This window comes from Carassius carassius, chromosome 26 (genome assembly GCF_963082965.1).
Source record: "Carassius carassius chromosome 26, fCarCar2.1, whole genome shotgun sequence".
Taxonomy (NCBI): Eukaryota; Metazoa; Chordata; class Actinopteri; order Cypriniformes; family Cyprinidae; genus Carassius; species Carassius carassius.
In genome coordinates this window covers 11,883,982-11,897,942 of record NC_081780.1, presented here as the reverse complement: position 1 = coordinate 11,897,942, position 13,961 = coordinate 11,883,982, and the positions used below count along the sequence as shown (strand labels likewise).

The 13,961-nt window shown below is 45.3% G+C and overlaps 2 protein-coding genes across 3 annotated transcripts in view; both read left to right on the top strand.

The window, feature by feature from the left end:
* The first annotated feature begins 5,684 nt into the window (after window positions 1-5,684).
* On the top strand, window positions 5,685-7,183 carry LOC132105393 (uncharacterized). The gene is made up of 3 exons (XM_059510477.1): window positions 5,685-5,796; window positions 5,894-6,073; window positions 6,399-7,183. Exons 1-3 carry the CDS (start codon window positions 5,685-5,687, stop codon window positions 7,181-7,183), a joined length of 1,077 nt encoding a protein of 358 aa, XP_059366460.1.
* A 3,428-nt stretch (window positions 7,184-10,611) lies between these two features.
* Window positions 10,612-13,961, top strand: part of LOC132105812 (plexin-C1-like) — a 30,292-nt gene continuing 26,942 nt past the window's right edge. For both annotated transcript variants that reach the window (XM_059511233.1, XM_059511231.1), the window contains exons 1-2: window positions 10,612-11,596; window positions 11,730-11,855. In XM_059511233.1, coding sequence (XP_059367216.1) covers window positions 10,688-11,596; window positions 11,730-11,855 — 1,035 coding nt within the window. In that variant the 5' untranslated portion in view covers window positions 10,612-10,687. The remainder of the gene's footprint in view (window positions 11,597-11,729; window positions 11,856-13,961) is intronic.

Genomic DNA, 13,961 nt, shown 5'->3' with positions numbered 1-13,961 from the left:
AAATATAACATGCACGCTGCCGAGGCAACGCGTGTATTACATTACATAACCGTGTTGACTCGTCTGATTTTTGACTACTATATATTAATATTTATCTGACTATGTGAAGTTAGATGTGCATGGGCTCTAAGGATGTAATTTCTTATGTGAGAACACGTGTGTACCGCTCTTCCTCTGAGGAGGTTGAGGCGGTCAGGGGCTGCTGGGCGGAGCAGTCCCAACCATGTTCCAGCCCCTCGTGCCGGGGTGTCACTTTTGTACTCCGCAGACGCTAGAGTCAGAGTGGCGCTCCCAGGCCGAAGGCTTCTAGTGGAAAGCAGTTCTACGGACCGTTGTTTTCACTGGATAGCCTTCATCATAACGTCCTGACGCGTAAGGCCTAGGACGTTTTGAGGGCCAGCTCCCTCTGGGGAAGAGTGGTGTACACCACATTACATGGTGCCCGTCTCTCCTCAGTGCCCTCAGGAGATCGATCTGCCAACCCTGCCGGTGTTCCAGGGCGCAGCGGTCTCCAGCGAGCGCTTCTCTCAGTTACCGACCGGAAACGTAGCGGTGCTGAGAGGCTCGCTACCTCTACGGAGGTCTCTAGAGCAGCTAGTATGGTCGTCCCCTGCTGGTCCGCCGCTTCAGGACACCGAGCTAGTAACTCTAGGCACACCAGAGGCCAGTCTCGCGAGACTGGTTCCCTTAGCAGGTCACATGGCAGTCTGGGAGCCCCTGCCAAGTGTACTTCACGGGGTCCTGCCCCGAGCAGGCTCTGGTCTAGTCTTCCTAGCAGACGACGTGGGTCTGAGGCACGTCGTTTTTAGGAGACTTCAGCTACGAGAGTCCTGATGCTGCGGCTCAGGACCTCGGAGGGCAGGCCCCTCTGGGGAAGAGCGGTATACACCGCATTACACGGTGCCCGTCTCTCCTCAGTGCCCTCAGGAGATCGATCTGCCAACCCTGCCGGTGTTCCAGGGTGCAGCGGTCTCCAGCGAGCGCTTCTCTCAGTTACCGCCCGGAAACGTAGCGGTGCTAAGAGGCTCGTGACCTCCTGAGAGGTTTCCAGAGCAGCTAGTTTGGCTGTCTCAGTGCACACTGTAGTGAGAGGCCACAGAATCCAGTTCTGGTGGGCCCCAAGCAGGCTCTGGTAATGGAACAGAAGTAGACTCTCTCTGAGGACGGAGACCATCGATGTGGTCCCTCCTTGGGTTGCAGAGTCCGGTCCTAGAGCCGGTACTTCACTGATCCAAGGAAAGATGAGGTGTTGTGTCCTTTTCTAGATCTGTGCTTTTTGAACCTCTCAGTCAGGGGATTGAAGTTTAGCATGCCTGCACAGGCCAAGTCCAAGGACTGGTGTGTCACGATCTATCAAAAGATGCACTTATCTCCATCCTTCTTCATCGGAAGTTCCTGAGGTTTGCTTTTTAAAGCCTACCAATACGGATCTTCCTCTGGCCTTGCACTCTCACCCCACACTTTCACGACTCAACCACATTGACAATTTGTTGATATCAGCTCAATCTGAGCAGATGTCGGTTCTGCACAGAGATGTCGTCCTCGCTCACATGAAAGAGCTGGGGTTAAGACTTCACCAAGAAAAGTGTGCTTTCTCCAGTTCAGAGAACCACTTATCTGGGCATGGTGTGGGATTCGACCACATTGCAGGCACGTATGTCACCTGCTCGGATCAAGTCGATCATCACTGCAGTCACGAGAGTGAGAGAAGGCCGGTCATTCACTGTCAAGCAGTCACTGATATTGCTGGGTCTGATGGCAGCTGCGTCCAACGTGAATACTATTGGCCTGCTGTACATGAGACCCCTACAGTGGTGGCTCAAGACCAATGGGTTCTCCCTGAAGGGAAACCCACTTCGCATGCTAAAGGTCACGCGGCCCTGCCTACGTGCCTTGGATATGTGGAGGAAGCCTTGGTTCTTGTCTCAGGGCCCGGTGCTGGGAGCTCCTTGTCGCCGCGGGATGCTAGCGACAGACGCGTCCCTCACCGGCTGGGGTGCGGTCATGAGTGGCCACCCTGCCAGCGGTCTGTGGAGTGGTCGCCATCTGACATGGCACATCAACTGCCTGGAGATGCTGGCCGTGCTTCGTGCACTTTGTTATTTTCTCCCAGACCTAGGAGGTCGCCATGTGTTGGTGCGCACCGACAACACAGCGGTGGTCTCTTACATCAACCACCAAGGAGGTCTGCACTCACGCCGTTTATACAAATAGCGTACCAGATCCTTGTGTGGGCCCAGGACGAATTCCTCTCGCTCAGAGCAGTTCACATTCCTGAGCATCTTAATATGGGAGCAGACATCCTGTTGAAGCAGGGGCCAAGGCCCGGGGAATGGCGGCTTCACACCAAGGTGATGAAGCAGAGTTGGAGAGTTGGGCCAAACTCGGGTGGATCTGTTTGCGACTCGAGACACATTGCACTGTCCCCTCTGGCTTCCTCTGACTCATCCAGCTCCACTGGGGCTGGACGCCATGGTACAGACGTGGCGGAGGCTTCATCTGTACATTTTTTCCCCTGATTGCTCTGCTCTCTAAAGTTCTGGAGAGAGTGCGCCGGGACGGAGCCGGCTGCTGTTAGTAGCCCCGTTCTGGCCGGGCCGGGAATGGTTCCTGGGCCTGATTTCTCTTTTTGTCGGCACTCCATGGGAGGTTCCTGTCAGGAGAGATCTCCTCTCGCAAGCGGAGGGTGCGCCCCCGCATGGAGCTTAGAGACTGTAGGTGTGGTCTCTGAAGAGGCACAACTCTTAGCTTCCCGTCTCTCAACCGAGGTTGTAAGACCGTTCTCCAATCCAGAGCTCCCTCAATGAGGAAACTGTATGCCTTGAAGTGGAAGCTTTTCACTTCTTGGTGCGGAGACCGCCAGCTCGACCCAGTTAACTGCCCGTATGGTACAGTGCTGGAGTTCCTGCAGGCTCTCCGCAGGGTTGACCCACTCCACCATGAAGGTCTATGTGGCGGCCATGGTGGCCTACCGCGCCCCTCTCGGTGGCCAGTCAGTGGGCAGAAACCCTCTGGTTACATGTTTCCTCCATGGTGCGCTGAGGCGGAGGCCTCCGGCCAGAAGAAGCTTATGCTAAGCGGTGATCAGGATGTTATCCTAAGCCTCGAGTCCTCTGATCTCCCCTCTCCTGGGGGTCAAGACTCACTCCTTCTGAAGTTTGGCCATTGGACGGGTTGTCCCCGAATTCTGTCAGGCTCCTTCTCTTGCTTTAGCTGTGCTCTTCCACACTAGGCAGAGATTTGAAAGTCTGGCGGCGTGGGCATTCTCGTTCCCCAAACGTTCTCGACGCAGCTCGAGTTCCTAAAGAGGAACGTCTAAGGTTACGTATGTAACCCTGGGTCCTCGAAGGAACGAGACGCTGCGTCGCAGTGCCACACTTCCGGCATCTCTGGCTGGCGCTTGCTTCATCCTTTGAGGCTGATTTCCGGCTTTGCCGCTCATGCTTTATGCTTCCTGGTCTCTGACGTCACCCGCCTATGACGTCTCGCCCTTCCTTTGGACAGATTATACACATTATTCAGAGACGTCACGCTGGACGCGTTCCCCAAACGTTCTGGACGCAGCGTCTCGTTCCTTCGAGGAACCAGGGTTACATACGTAACCTTAGACCAGTGGTTCCCAACCTTTTTCAACTCGCGGCCCACACAACCAAACACATATGTTTGCGCGGCCCACTGCAAAAAATTAACTGACCCCGCTATTGTTTTTACGTTTTTATTTCTAGTCTTTTACTGATGCAGTGTGAACGCTCTGATCCATTAACATGGGCTCGGATAAAAAGCGCATCACAGACAGTGTGTAAACCTGGAGTTAGGCACTTGCCCAGTCTGTTCTGTTCTCTCGCTAGGCACGTTGCATTCTGTTTGAATCGGATAGCATACTGCGGGAGGTAGGGCCGCGGAAAAAAGTGTTATAAAGCGATTTAGAAATCGCGTACGCTCAAATCGTGATTTTATGACTATTTATATTAATCGCACAGCCCTAGAATGAACTGGCAATGAACAGAAAATAACTCGGGCTGGCACCGCTCGGCAAAACAGGAAAACCAGATCCAGGCAGAGCTCGGCAGCGGTTAGACAGTCAGGGGAGCAAGCAGTCAGGAGGAAACATGTTGATAGCCATTTATGCATGTTTGAATTTGTTGTTCTGTAGCATATGCAACAAAAATATAAATTGGTGGTTTATTCTTAAACCAATCAGCGAGCTCGAATAGTGGAAGCATAGTTACAGTTTAATATTTATTTTTTGTAATTTAATTATATATATGAAATGATGTTATTATGTTATGACTTAGACATTTTTACATATATTAACAATATTATTATTTATTTTAATAGTAATTGGCGGCCCACCTGCAATACCACCGCGGCCCACTAGGGGTCCGCGGCCCACAGGTTGAAAACCACTGCCTTAGACGTTTCACATCCTCTGCCGAGAAAAGCCGAAAGCCTGTATATCATCCGACATGAACGACCGCAGATAGTCACCGCGACACAGAGCAAAGCCAATGATCCCGTGTGCATCTTGAGAGGAACGTCAAACTCGCGATAGTTTGCAAGACACAAACTTAACTATAGCGAGTAAATCAATAAACGCGACAGCTTGAGCAAGGAACAATCGCGTCGGCATCTGCGGCTGTTATCATGTCGGCATCTGCGGTTGTTATCACGTCGGCATCTGCGAACTCAAACATGTGTGAGTAGGATCTTTAATACCGAAGTATAAAGACGTGATTGGATAATGGTGAAGGTAATAAGTGACGAAGTAATTGAGTCTTCCTGGCAGAACTAAGGCTAAAGCTTTCATTTCTGAGTTGTCGGTTGTCGAAGTAGCATAGTGTGAAGCAGTGGTTTTCAACCTGTGGGCGGCGGTGGTATTGCAGGTGGGCCGGCAATTACTATTAAAATAAATAATAATATTGTTAATATATGTAAAAATGTCTAAGTCATAACATAATAACATCATTTCATATATATAATTAAATTACAAAAAATAAATATTAAACTGTAACTATGCTTCCACTATTCGAGCTCGCTGATTGGTTTAAGAATAAACCACCAATTTATATTTTTGTTGCATTTGCTACAGAACAACAAATTCAAACATGCATAAATGGCTATCAACATGTTTCCTCCTGACTGCTTGCTCCCCTGACTGTCTAACCGCTGCCAAGCTCTGCCTGGATCTGGTTTTCCTGTTTTGCCGAGCGGTGCCAGCCCGAGTTATTTTCTGTTCATTGCCAGTTCATTCTAGGGCTGTGCGATTAATATAAATAGTCATAAAATCACGATTTGAGCGTGCGCGATTTCTAAATCGCTTTATAACACTTTTTTCCGCGACCCTACCTCCCGCAGTATGCTATCCGATTCAAACAGAATGCAACGTGCCTAGCGAGAGAACAGAACAGACTGGGCAAGTGCCTAACTCCAGGTTTACACACTGTCTGTGATGCGCTTTTTATCTGAGCCCATGTTAATGGATCAGAGCGTTCACACTGCATCAGTAAAAGACTAGAAATAAAAACGTAAAAACAATAGCGGGGTCAGTTAATTTTTTGCAGTGGGCCGCGCAAACATATGTGTTTGGTTGTGTGGGCCGCGAGTTGAAAAAGGTTGGGAACCACTGGTGTGAAGTATCAGAGTTTAAACAAATCTGAGTTCCCTCTCAAAAACGGTCTCTCGACATGGCGTTAACGCCTTGGGGACTCCCTTCCTTCCTAACCTACCTGAAATCCTATTGCACAACGCCAGTGAAGTTGCAACTCTCACTGGCCAATGCCAGCCAAGACGGCAAATGTGGGTGGGGCCTCGCCACTATATATTGTGCCGTGTTGGCGGCATAACCTCAGAATCTTCCTCTTTCAATTATCCTACGGAGACAGCTGTTGAGAAGACGCAAAAAGACGGATTTCCCTCTTGGTGTTCCAGCATGTCGAAGGTTTGCACGCTGTGTTCAGGGCCTATGGAGGCCCCGGACACCCACGAGTTCTGCATCCGTTGCCTGGGTCTCGCCCATGCGGAGGCAGCACTCAACGGGTCAGGCTGCCCACACTGCGAAGAATTCTCAGTGCGGGTGCTTAGGGTCCAGAAGAATATCGCGATCGGTGATTTCTCTCAGCAATGTCCCACCGCCGCTGGTGGGACGACAGCCGCACGTGGACGACCGTGCGGAATGGTGCAATTCACCTCCCCCCCGCTCTCAAATGGGCTTGGAGGAGGATCTTCAACCTGCCGCTGGAGCAGCGGAGATTATTTCATTCGGTCCGGCGGGGGACAACGACAACGAGGCGCTGCCCCTAACGACATCCGAGAAGGACTGGGCCCACTCTCCGGAGGAGCGCTCTGAAGTGGAGGGACACGCTGCATTCCAGGATGAACTCGTCCGGATTCTCACTAAGGCCGTGAGTGGTCTAGGCTTAGAGTGGGAATCCCAGACGAACCAGTTAAGAGCAAGCTGGATTCTTGGTTCCTTTACTCGGGCCGCCGAGCTGCTGCTCCGAGGAAACGAGCCCCATTCCTCCCAGACCTGCATGACGAGGTCGCTAAGGCGTGGGCTGTGCCCCAATCGGCTCGCGCTCACGCTGGTGGGTCGAAAATTTTCACCAAAGTCGATGGAGCGGAAGCCCGTGGATATACGCGCATTCCGCCCGTCGAGGAATCCATTGCTGCGCACCTCTGCCCCTCCTCTGCTTCTCTGAAGACAGGTGCTACGCTGCCGTCAAGGCCCTTTCGTTTGACCACACATGTAGCGGACAAAGCGTACTCGGCCTCGGGAGAAGCAATTTCTGCTCTCCACACGATGGCAGTGCTCCAAGTTTTTCAGGCACAGCTTCTGAAATCCCTGGACGAGGGCAGGGCGGATCCAGAGGCGTTTAAAGATTTACACGCAGCAACGGATTTCGCGCTGAAAGCCACAAAGAAGACGGCCCAGGCGATCGGGCGGAGCATGGGCTACATGGTTGTGCTCCACCGGCACCTGAGGCTTACTCTCACTGAGCTGAAGGATGCGGACAGGAGGGCGCTGCTCAACGCTCCTGTATCTCCATCTGGCCTATTTGGAGATGCAGTCAAGGCTATCGCGGAGCGTTTCTCGGAGGCACAGAAATACAACTTGGACGTACAGTCATTAGCCTCACAGGTCCTATCGGTGAGTACAACCTGTGGTTCTTCCTGCAACCACTAGCCGCTTGACAGCGCTGGTGGTTTCGACCAGGTCCTGTAGGGAGAGGTTCAGACTGTGACGCCTCATACGGTCATTCCCTATGTGTGCCCAACATTTCCTTCTATGGTTGTTGCACTGTTTTACTATACGCTTGTATGTGAGTTCACAGGGCTGTGTCATATTTGTATAGCTATGGGGCTGCGTCTCTTTCAGAAATAATTTTTAAGTAACCTGATTGGTCCCCCACACGGGAATCGATATCCAATCCCTTTGAGGCATGTCGCAGGGTCGTATCTGATTGGCTGGGGATTTACTTTAGTGTATACAAGAATTATTTATGATTGCTCTGCCGAAGCTGAGCCTTTTTATTCGCTGTTTCCACGGCGTTGTTCTATACAGTCCCCAAGGCGTTAACGCCATGTCGAGAGACCGTTCTCGAGAGGTAACGTCTCCGGTTACTGTCGTAACCTCGGTTCCCTGAGAGACGGGAACGAGACATGGCGTAGGCCGCCGTGTTCACCGCTCGGATCTGCTGTACTGTCAATTCAGTCGGAAGATTCTGAGGTTATGCCGCCAAAACGGCAAAATATATAGTGGTGAGGCCCCGCCCACATTTGCCGTCTTGGCTGGCATTGGCCAGTGAGAGTTGCAACTTCACTGGCGTTGTGCCAGGGCCGGCCCGAGGCATAAGCAAACTAAGCGGCTGCTTGGCCACCAGGGGGCCCCCCAATCATTTTTCTTTTCTTTTATTTGTTTATTTTTTTAAAATTAAATAACTTAAACAAGTGATATAAATGAATTAATTAATGAATAAATAATGAACGAATAAATGAATAATTCAAGACAAGAAAATTCTTATTTACCGACAACTGCTGCTGTGTCTGCTAGCGTTTGAGTCATGCGCAATTGCGCATAGACACCTCGCGTGCATTGACAATTGGCGCCGGCGCGCAAGTGCGCGTCACTGTAATAAATGATAAGCCATGTCACAAAAAGGATGTATCCCTCTGGTGCCGAGAAGAGAAGAAGAAAAGGACATAAAGTTGGCTTGACGTTGGACGTTCGAGAGTCTCAAATTTAGGGACCGTCTCTAAAGTTACATGCGATATTGGTATACACTTTTCAAACGTCAGTAGCATTTGAGGAGAATGACTTACAGTCATAAAAACAACTGTAATTGCTCATCTAGGTGTCAGCTATAATGCACAAATGAACATAATGTTTAATATTTATTAAAATAAACTGTAAATCATATGTGAATTATGCTACTTTTACACATGGACTCAAAGGCAAATTTGAAGCTCAGTAGCATTTGAGGAGAAAGACTTGCAGTCATAAAACAATTGTAATGTGTTCATTCAGGTGTCAGCTACAATGCACACCTTATACATTTTAATATATATTAAAATAAATTATAAATCATTTAGGTAAAACGAGGCCCGTTTATCACTTTCAGGCACATTCCTGTTAAAGTTTTTTCTTTTCTTCAGGTCCCCTTACGAAAATTACCCATGGTTTTAACAATAACACCACAAATCATCGTTCTTGTAGCCATGGCAACTGCAAATTAACCATGGTTTTGTTATTTCAAATAATAATTTACAAAGAAGTATTAATATACTGTAATCTTTTTTTGTTGTTGTTGTTGCTATAAAAACAGACCTAAGCCATCAATAGCCTTTAAAATGACTTAAAATGCATTATATAAAAAAATACTATTAGGCAATAATGATTGGTTAATAATAACACTGATAAAATACATAATGTAGGCAAATACAAAATAAACAATTGTACATGTTATTACAAATGCCCGCAGGGAGCCAAATGCCATGTAATTGCTGCTGTTACATTTTTGCTATAGATGACATAGCCTTTATAATTTCTTCAACAAAAAACGTGCATATCACAACCCTTACAAAAATAAACCATGGTTTTATCATAGTAAAACTGCTTAATTTCCTTTTGCATGATTTCTGAATGCTTAAGACTATGAAATAAATTAGTCATAATAAAGTTATAGCCATAGGTAAAAGTCGAGAGCTACAATTGTAATTAGTAAATAATACAATTTATTAATTTACTCTTTTATTTGATTAAAGTTCTATTTTCACCCCTATAGTAGGCTAGGTGTTTTTTTTCCATCATCACATTTGAGGAAGGGGGGCACAACTATACAATCCTGCTGTCCCGATGTTATCAGTGACTTTGCCTCCTGAAAAGCTAGGAAGAAACAATTTTGAGGTCATTGTTGTACAATTGTCATTGTTGAATCCTAGCTGTTCTTATGTTTGCTTTCATTATTTAAGTTTTTAACAATTTTTTGTAACATTATATTTTTTATTAATGTTTGTCTATTTTGGTTTCATTTAAAAGATTGCACATTTAATGCACATTTGCATTTGGACATTTGCAAATCATTTATTTCATGTTTTGTGACAGTTTGTATTCAGAAGTTTAAGAGTAAAGTATGTATGTTAAGTATTGATTTTTATTTATTTATTTTGTATTAATACATAACCTCACTGCATTTATAAATGTAACATTATAGCGTGACATTTGTGTCAATAATCTTGAAGCACAGGTGACTCCGCATGGTGGGAGGGGGGCCCCCAAATCAAATTCTGCTTAGGGCCCCCAAGAGGCTCGGGCTGGCACTGCGTTGTGCAATAGGATTTCAGGTAGGTTAGGAAGGAAGGGAGTCTCCAAGGCGTTAATGCCATGTCTCGTTCCCATCTCTCAGGGAACCGAAGTTACGACAGTAACCGGAGACGTTTTGTACGTTTGTGTTTTTTCACCATTATCATCATTAAAACATTCCTTTTTGGATTTTCTTTTGGCTCCCTTCTTCTGAAGTATGTGTTGCAATGCCTATAATATACATTATATTTGGCAATATTTTAATTCCTTTAAAATGTATAAATCTTTCACATTCATTTTAGATATACTTTTACTGTTTTATAAATACAAAACTAACAGAAATATATATAAATTTACAAATGAATATTCATAACTAACAGATTCTGTGGCTTATGAATACCAAACTGTATGAATTTTCTTTGTATATTATGGTGCACCAATGTCAACAGAAATGATGTGCAAATGGTAATATTAACTATAATACTAACTCACTGAAAGTTATAATAAGATAATAAGAAAATAGAGATAGATCAGTTTTTCTGATATAGCTGTTTATGACCACAAGGGTGCAGCAGTAACTAAAAAACTGCAGAACTTCACAAAATTACAACTATTAAATATGAAGTTTCTCAGTAAAATTAATCCAAAAGAGTTGAGACTTGTTCCTGAATCGTATTTTCTTTTGTGTTTGATCTAAAAACGTTTTTCATCAAATGTTATAACTTTCAAACATTTAAATGTCGCACCGGGGCTATAGATTTGTTGGTGTGTTGCGCGGAAGTCATCTGCATCCTCAGAGCCACTTTCACTTCCATCCACTTCACGAGTGAACGCGTCTGAGCGCAGTCGATCTCTGTGGCACATCTCTAGACTTCAGCTGCTCGTCACATGTGCAAGATGAGGAGATTCTTACTTGGAATACTTGTACTTTTGAAATATTGCATTTGTGGTGATGTGATAAACTTTGATGAAAACATTAAGGACTTTGTTGTTGGTAACAGTAAGTTGTTTGTTCTTACTGACCATCGACTTCATCAGATGAGACACGATCTATATGAGGAGAAGAGGAAAGACATCACTAACGCCACCAACCATAACAAAGTCAACATTTTGGTGCCTTATGACGCAAACGGCACACTGATAACGTGTGGGACTTTTGAAGATGGATATTGTGAAGTTCTTGATATAAATGATATTACAAACAGTATTTACTATGAAAGTAATATATGGGTAGGACCAAAACAGAATGAGAAATCTGTTGCCTTTATAGCTGGTACAAGTAGCAGTAGGTACCTTGTAGTTGGGAAAAAGGATGACGATGCAAAAGCTCGAGATTCTGTTGTTGTCTTATGGAACACATTAGAGTCTCAGTCAGGTGGGATTTTCTCAAAAGTAGCAGAAAGAACAGAGGTCAGCATTGAGAGCACAGTGAAAGATGTGGAGTTTGTTGATGGATTCCAGAGAGTTTCACCCTCAGAATCTTATTTATTTCTCAACACAAAGACTGATGATGAGAGAAAAGTGCTCGTCCTGAGGATGGACAACTCTAAAGGGAAAAAGTCAGAAATCATCAAATCCCTGCAGGCTGCAAGGATACGATGCTGCAGTGATAAAGTTCGTCCAGTGCTCGTCACCAGCACCGTTATTCCCTCAGTGAACGGTGTTATTTGGGCAGGTGTGTTCAGGCCACAGAATCAGGATCCGGAGAACAGCGCGCTGGCTCTGTACGACATCAGTAACGTTCGAGGCCAAGTCAAGGGTTTCTGCGCTTACGATGAAAAGCAATGTGGTTCTGAGGTTGGAAACTGCATTCATCCATGTTTTTAAATAAAATGACTGAGAACAGTATTTCACCTTATTGATGTTGCATGGTAAACATAGTTGTAATATTCACTAAAGTCATCTAAAGTTAATGTTGTTTGTGTTTCAGAGTGGTAGTGAACTTCAGCCGCTCTCTGTAGTGTTCAGGTACAGCTCAATGTCAGCAGTGGCAGCAACGAGGATTGAATCCTGGATTGTGCTTTTCATAGGAACCAGTGATGGACAACTCATAAAGGTTTCCTTCAGCTCTCTCTCACATCATGTGCTTTATTTTCACTACTCTCACTGAGTTTTTATTTTTAAGCACATCTACACTGTAAAAAATTCTGCTGTGATTTTACAGTAAATTACTGGCTACTAATTGCATTACTTTCATAGTAATTTACTGTAAGAAATTTAATGTAAATTACAGTAAAATGACAGTTGTGTACAGACATTTCAAAGTTATTGATATTACATCATTACTGTAATTTCACAGTGCATAACTGTATAAATATAGTTATCAGCTGTAACTTGAACAGTAATTTATTGTGTTTCAGCTGTAAAAGTAATGCAATTAGTAGCCAGTAATTAACTGTAAACTTACAATTTAATACAGTAATGCAATATGATGACATAAAAGTATAAAAAAAAAAGATTAAACAATAGTTTCCACAATTGATTTTATTTTCAATAAAATTGATACAACTATATCATAACAAACGTTGCAAGAGTCATTGCATAACAGCGGGCAAGAGTCTGCAACGGGCAAGAGTCGGCAACGAGATGGCAGTCCAAAAAACACAGCTAGAGGTAAATACCAAAGCAATAGGTAGAAGTGAAGGTTTTGACCAGAAGGGCAGTCCAACATATTCAGTGGCGATATTGCAAGTAAAAACGGAGAGAGCCAACAATGACCAGAGCAAAGGAAAAAAGTAATACCATCAAAACAAATAACATGGCAACCCAAGCCCCAACACACAGGTCTCATGCGAGTACATACTTAAAAGAGAACTCCGGTCAATTTTAACATTGAGCTAATTTTTTTGTAAATTTGGAGTGCTGTCAGTACAGAGAACAACAACAAAAATCGGTGTTGCCTACACTTGTTATCCTCTTTTTAAAATTTGCACCCTGTTGACTTCAATGGGGCAATATTTTAAACCTGCTTTTACCCTCTTAACATCCTTGATGTGTCATTACAAGTGCACAGCCAATGTGAGTGATTCCTTTAGAGTTAACACGGGTGAATCTGACTGCAGTAGATGTGAAAAATATGAATAAAAATGAAGTTAATTCTGCCAGCGCTCAGACATGTATTTACATCCTGTTTTCGGTTGAAGTCCAAAGTAGTCGATTGTCGAGTTCACGCGCGTGATCATAGGTAACTAAACATATACTAAACAAAAACTTCATTTTTATTCATATTTTTCACATCTACTGCAGTCAGATTCACTCGTGTTCACTCTGAAGGAATCACTCACATTGGCTGTGCACTTGTAATGAATTTGTTTGTATGAGTTTGAATTTTCCAGTCTGAATTTTTTTCCCAGTCCGCCCCTCCTGTAAATTAATGGCAAAGACATGGTTTCATTTACTACACATAGGCCTACTGAAGCTCGCAGTGTTTTCAACCTCTGCCGCCTCAATATAGGAGTACACGAGCACAGCAGAGACAGCAGTTTAAAAAAACACAAATTTTGCAGGAGTTTATTACACAGAATACGTCACATGCTTATTTGTCACAGTGTCTGGGTTGTGTCCCTGGGTTTCCACTAGATGTCCTCCTTTCTCACGGTGTCTGTCACTTTATCACTTCCTGTCTCCTTATTTGGTCACCTTCCTCCTTGTTTAGTTAATTGATTGTTCCCCACCTGTCTCCTGTTTCCCCATCATCCTTTTGTGTATTTATACCTGGTCTGTCTGAGTCTTAGTCACGGAGTCCTTGTTTAATGTTAAATGTGAATTCATGTCCGTCATCTTGCCTTGCCTTGCCTTGCCTTCGTGTTTTGTTATGTTTGGATTTACCGATTTTGACCCTGCCTGGATTGTTTAACCCTTTGGATTTGCCCTTTAATAAAAGACATACCTGCACTTGGTTCTCTCTCCTGTGTTCTCTGTAACACCGATCGTGACAGAAGGACTCCGTCACTACAAGAGCCAGCGGTATGTCGGCTTATGTCTCCTCCCCAGCCACAGTGTGGGAGAGGAGTGGATTTGAAGGAACTCGCCTGGTGGTTTTCCGGGGAACCAGAGGAGGTCGCCGAGGAGGGAGTGGTCGAGAGGATACTCAGCACCGCTCTCAACCAGGGCCGCCCTTCGACCCGGGGCTCGTGTGGGATGGATTAGAGCCACCGTCTCA

Excerpts from the sequence above, each read along its gene's own strand:
- LOC132105393 (XM_059510477.1), top strand. The coding sequence starts at position 5,685 with ATGGCGTTAACGCCTTGGGGACTCCCTTCCTTCCTAACCTACCTGAAA. Across the intron at positions 5,797-5,893 it reads TGCCAGCCAAGACGGCAAAT|ACGCAAAAAGACGGATTTCC; the intron begins GTGGGTGGGGCC and ends GCTGTTGAGAAG. Across the intron at positions 6,074-6,398 it reads GCGAAGAATTCTCAGTGCGG|GCCGTGAGTGGTCTAGGCTT; the intron begins GTGCTTAGGGTC and ends ATTCTCACTAAG.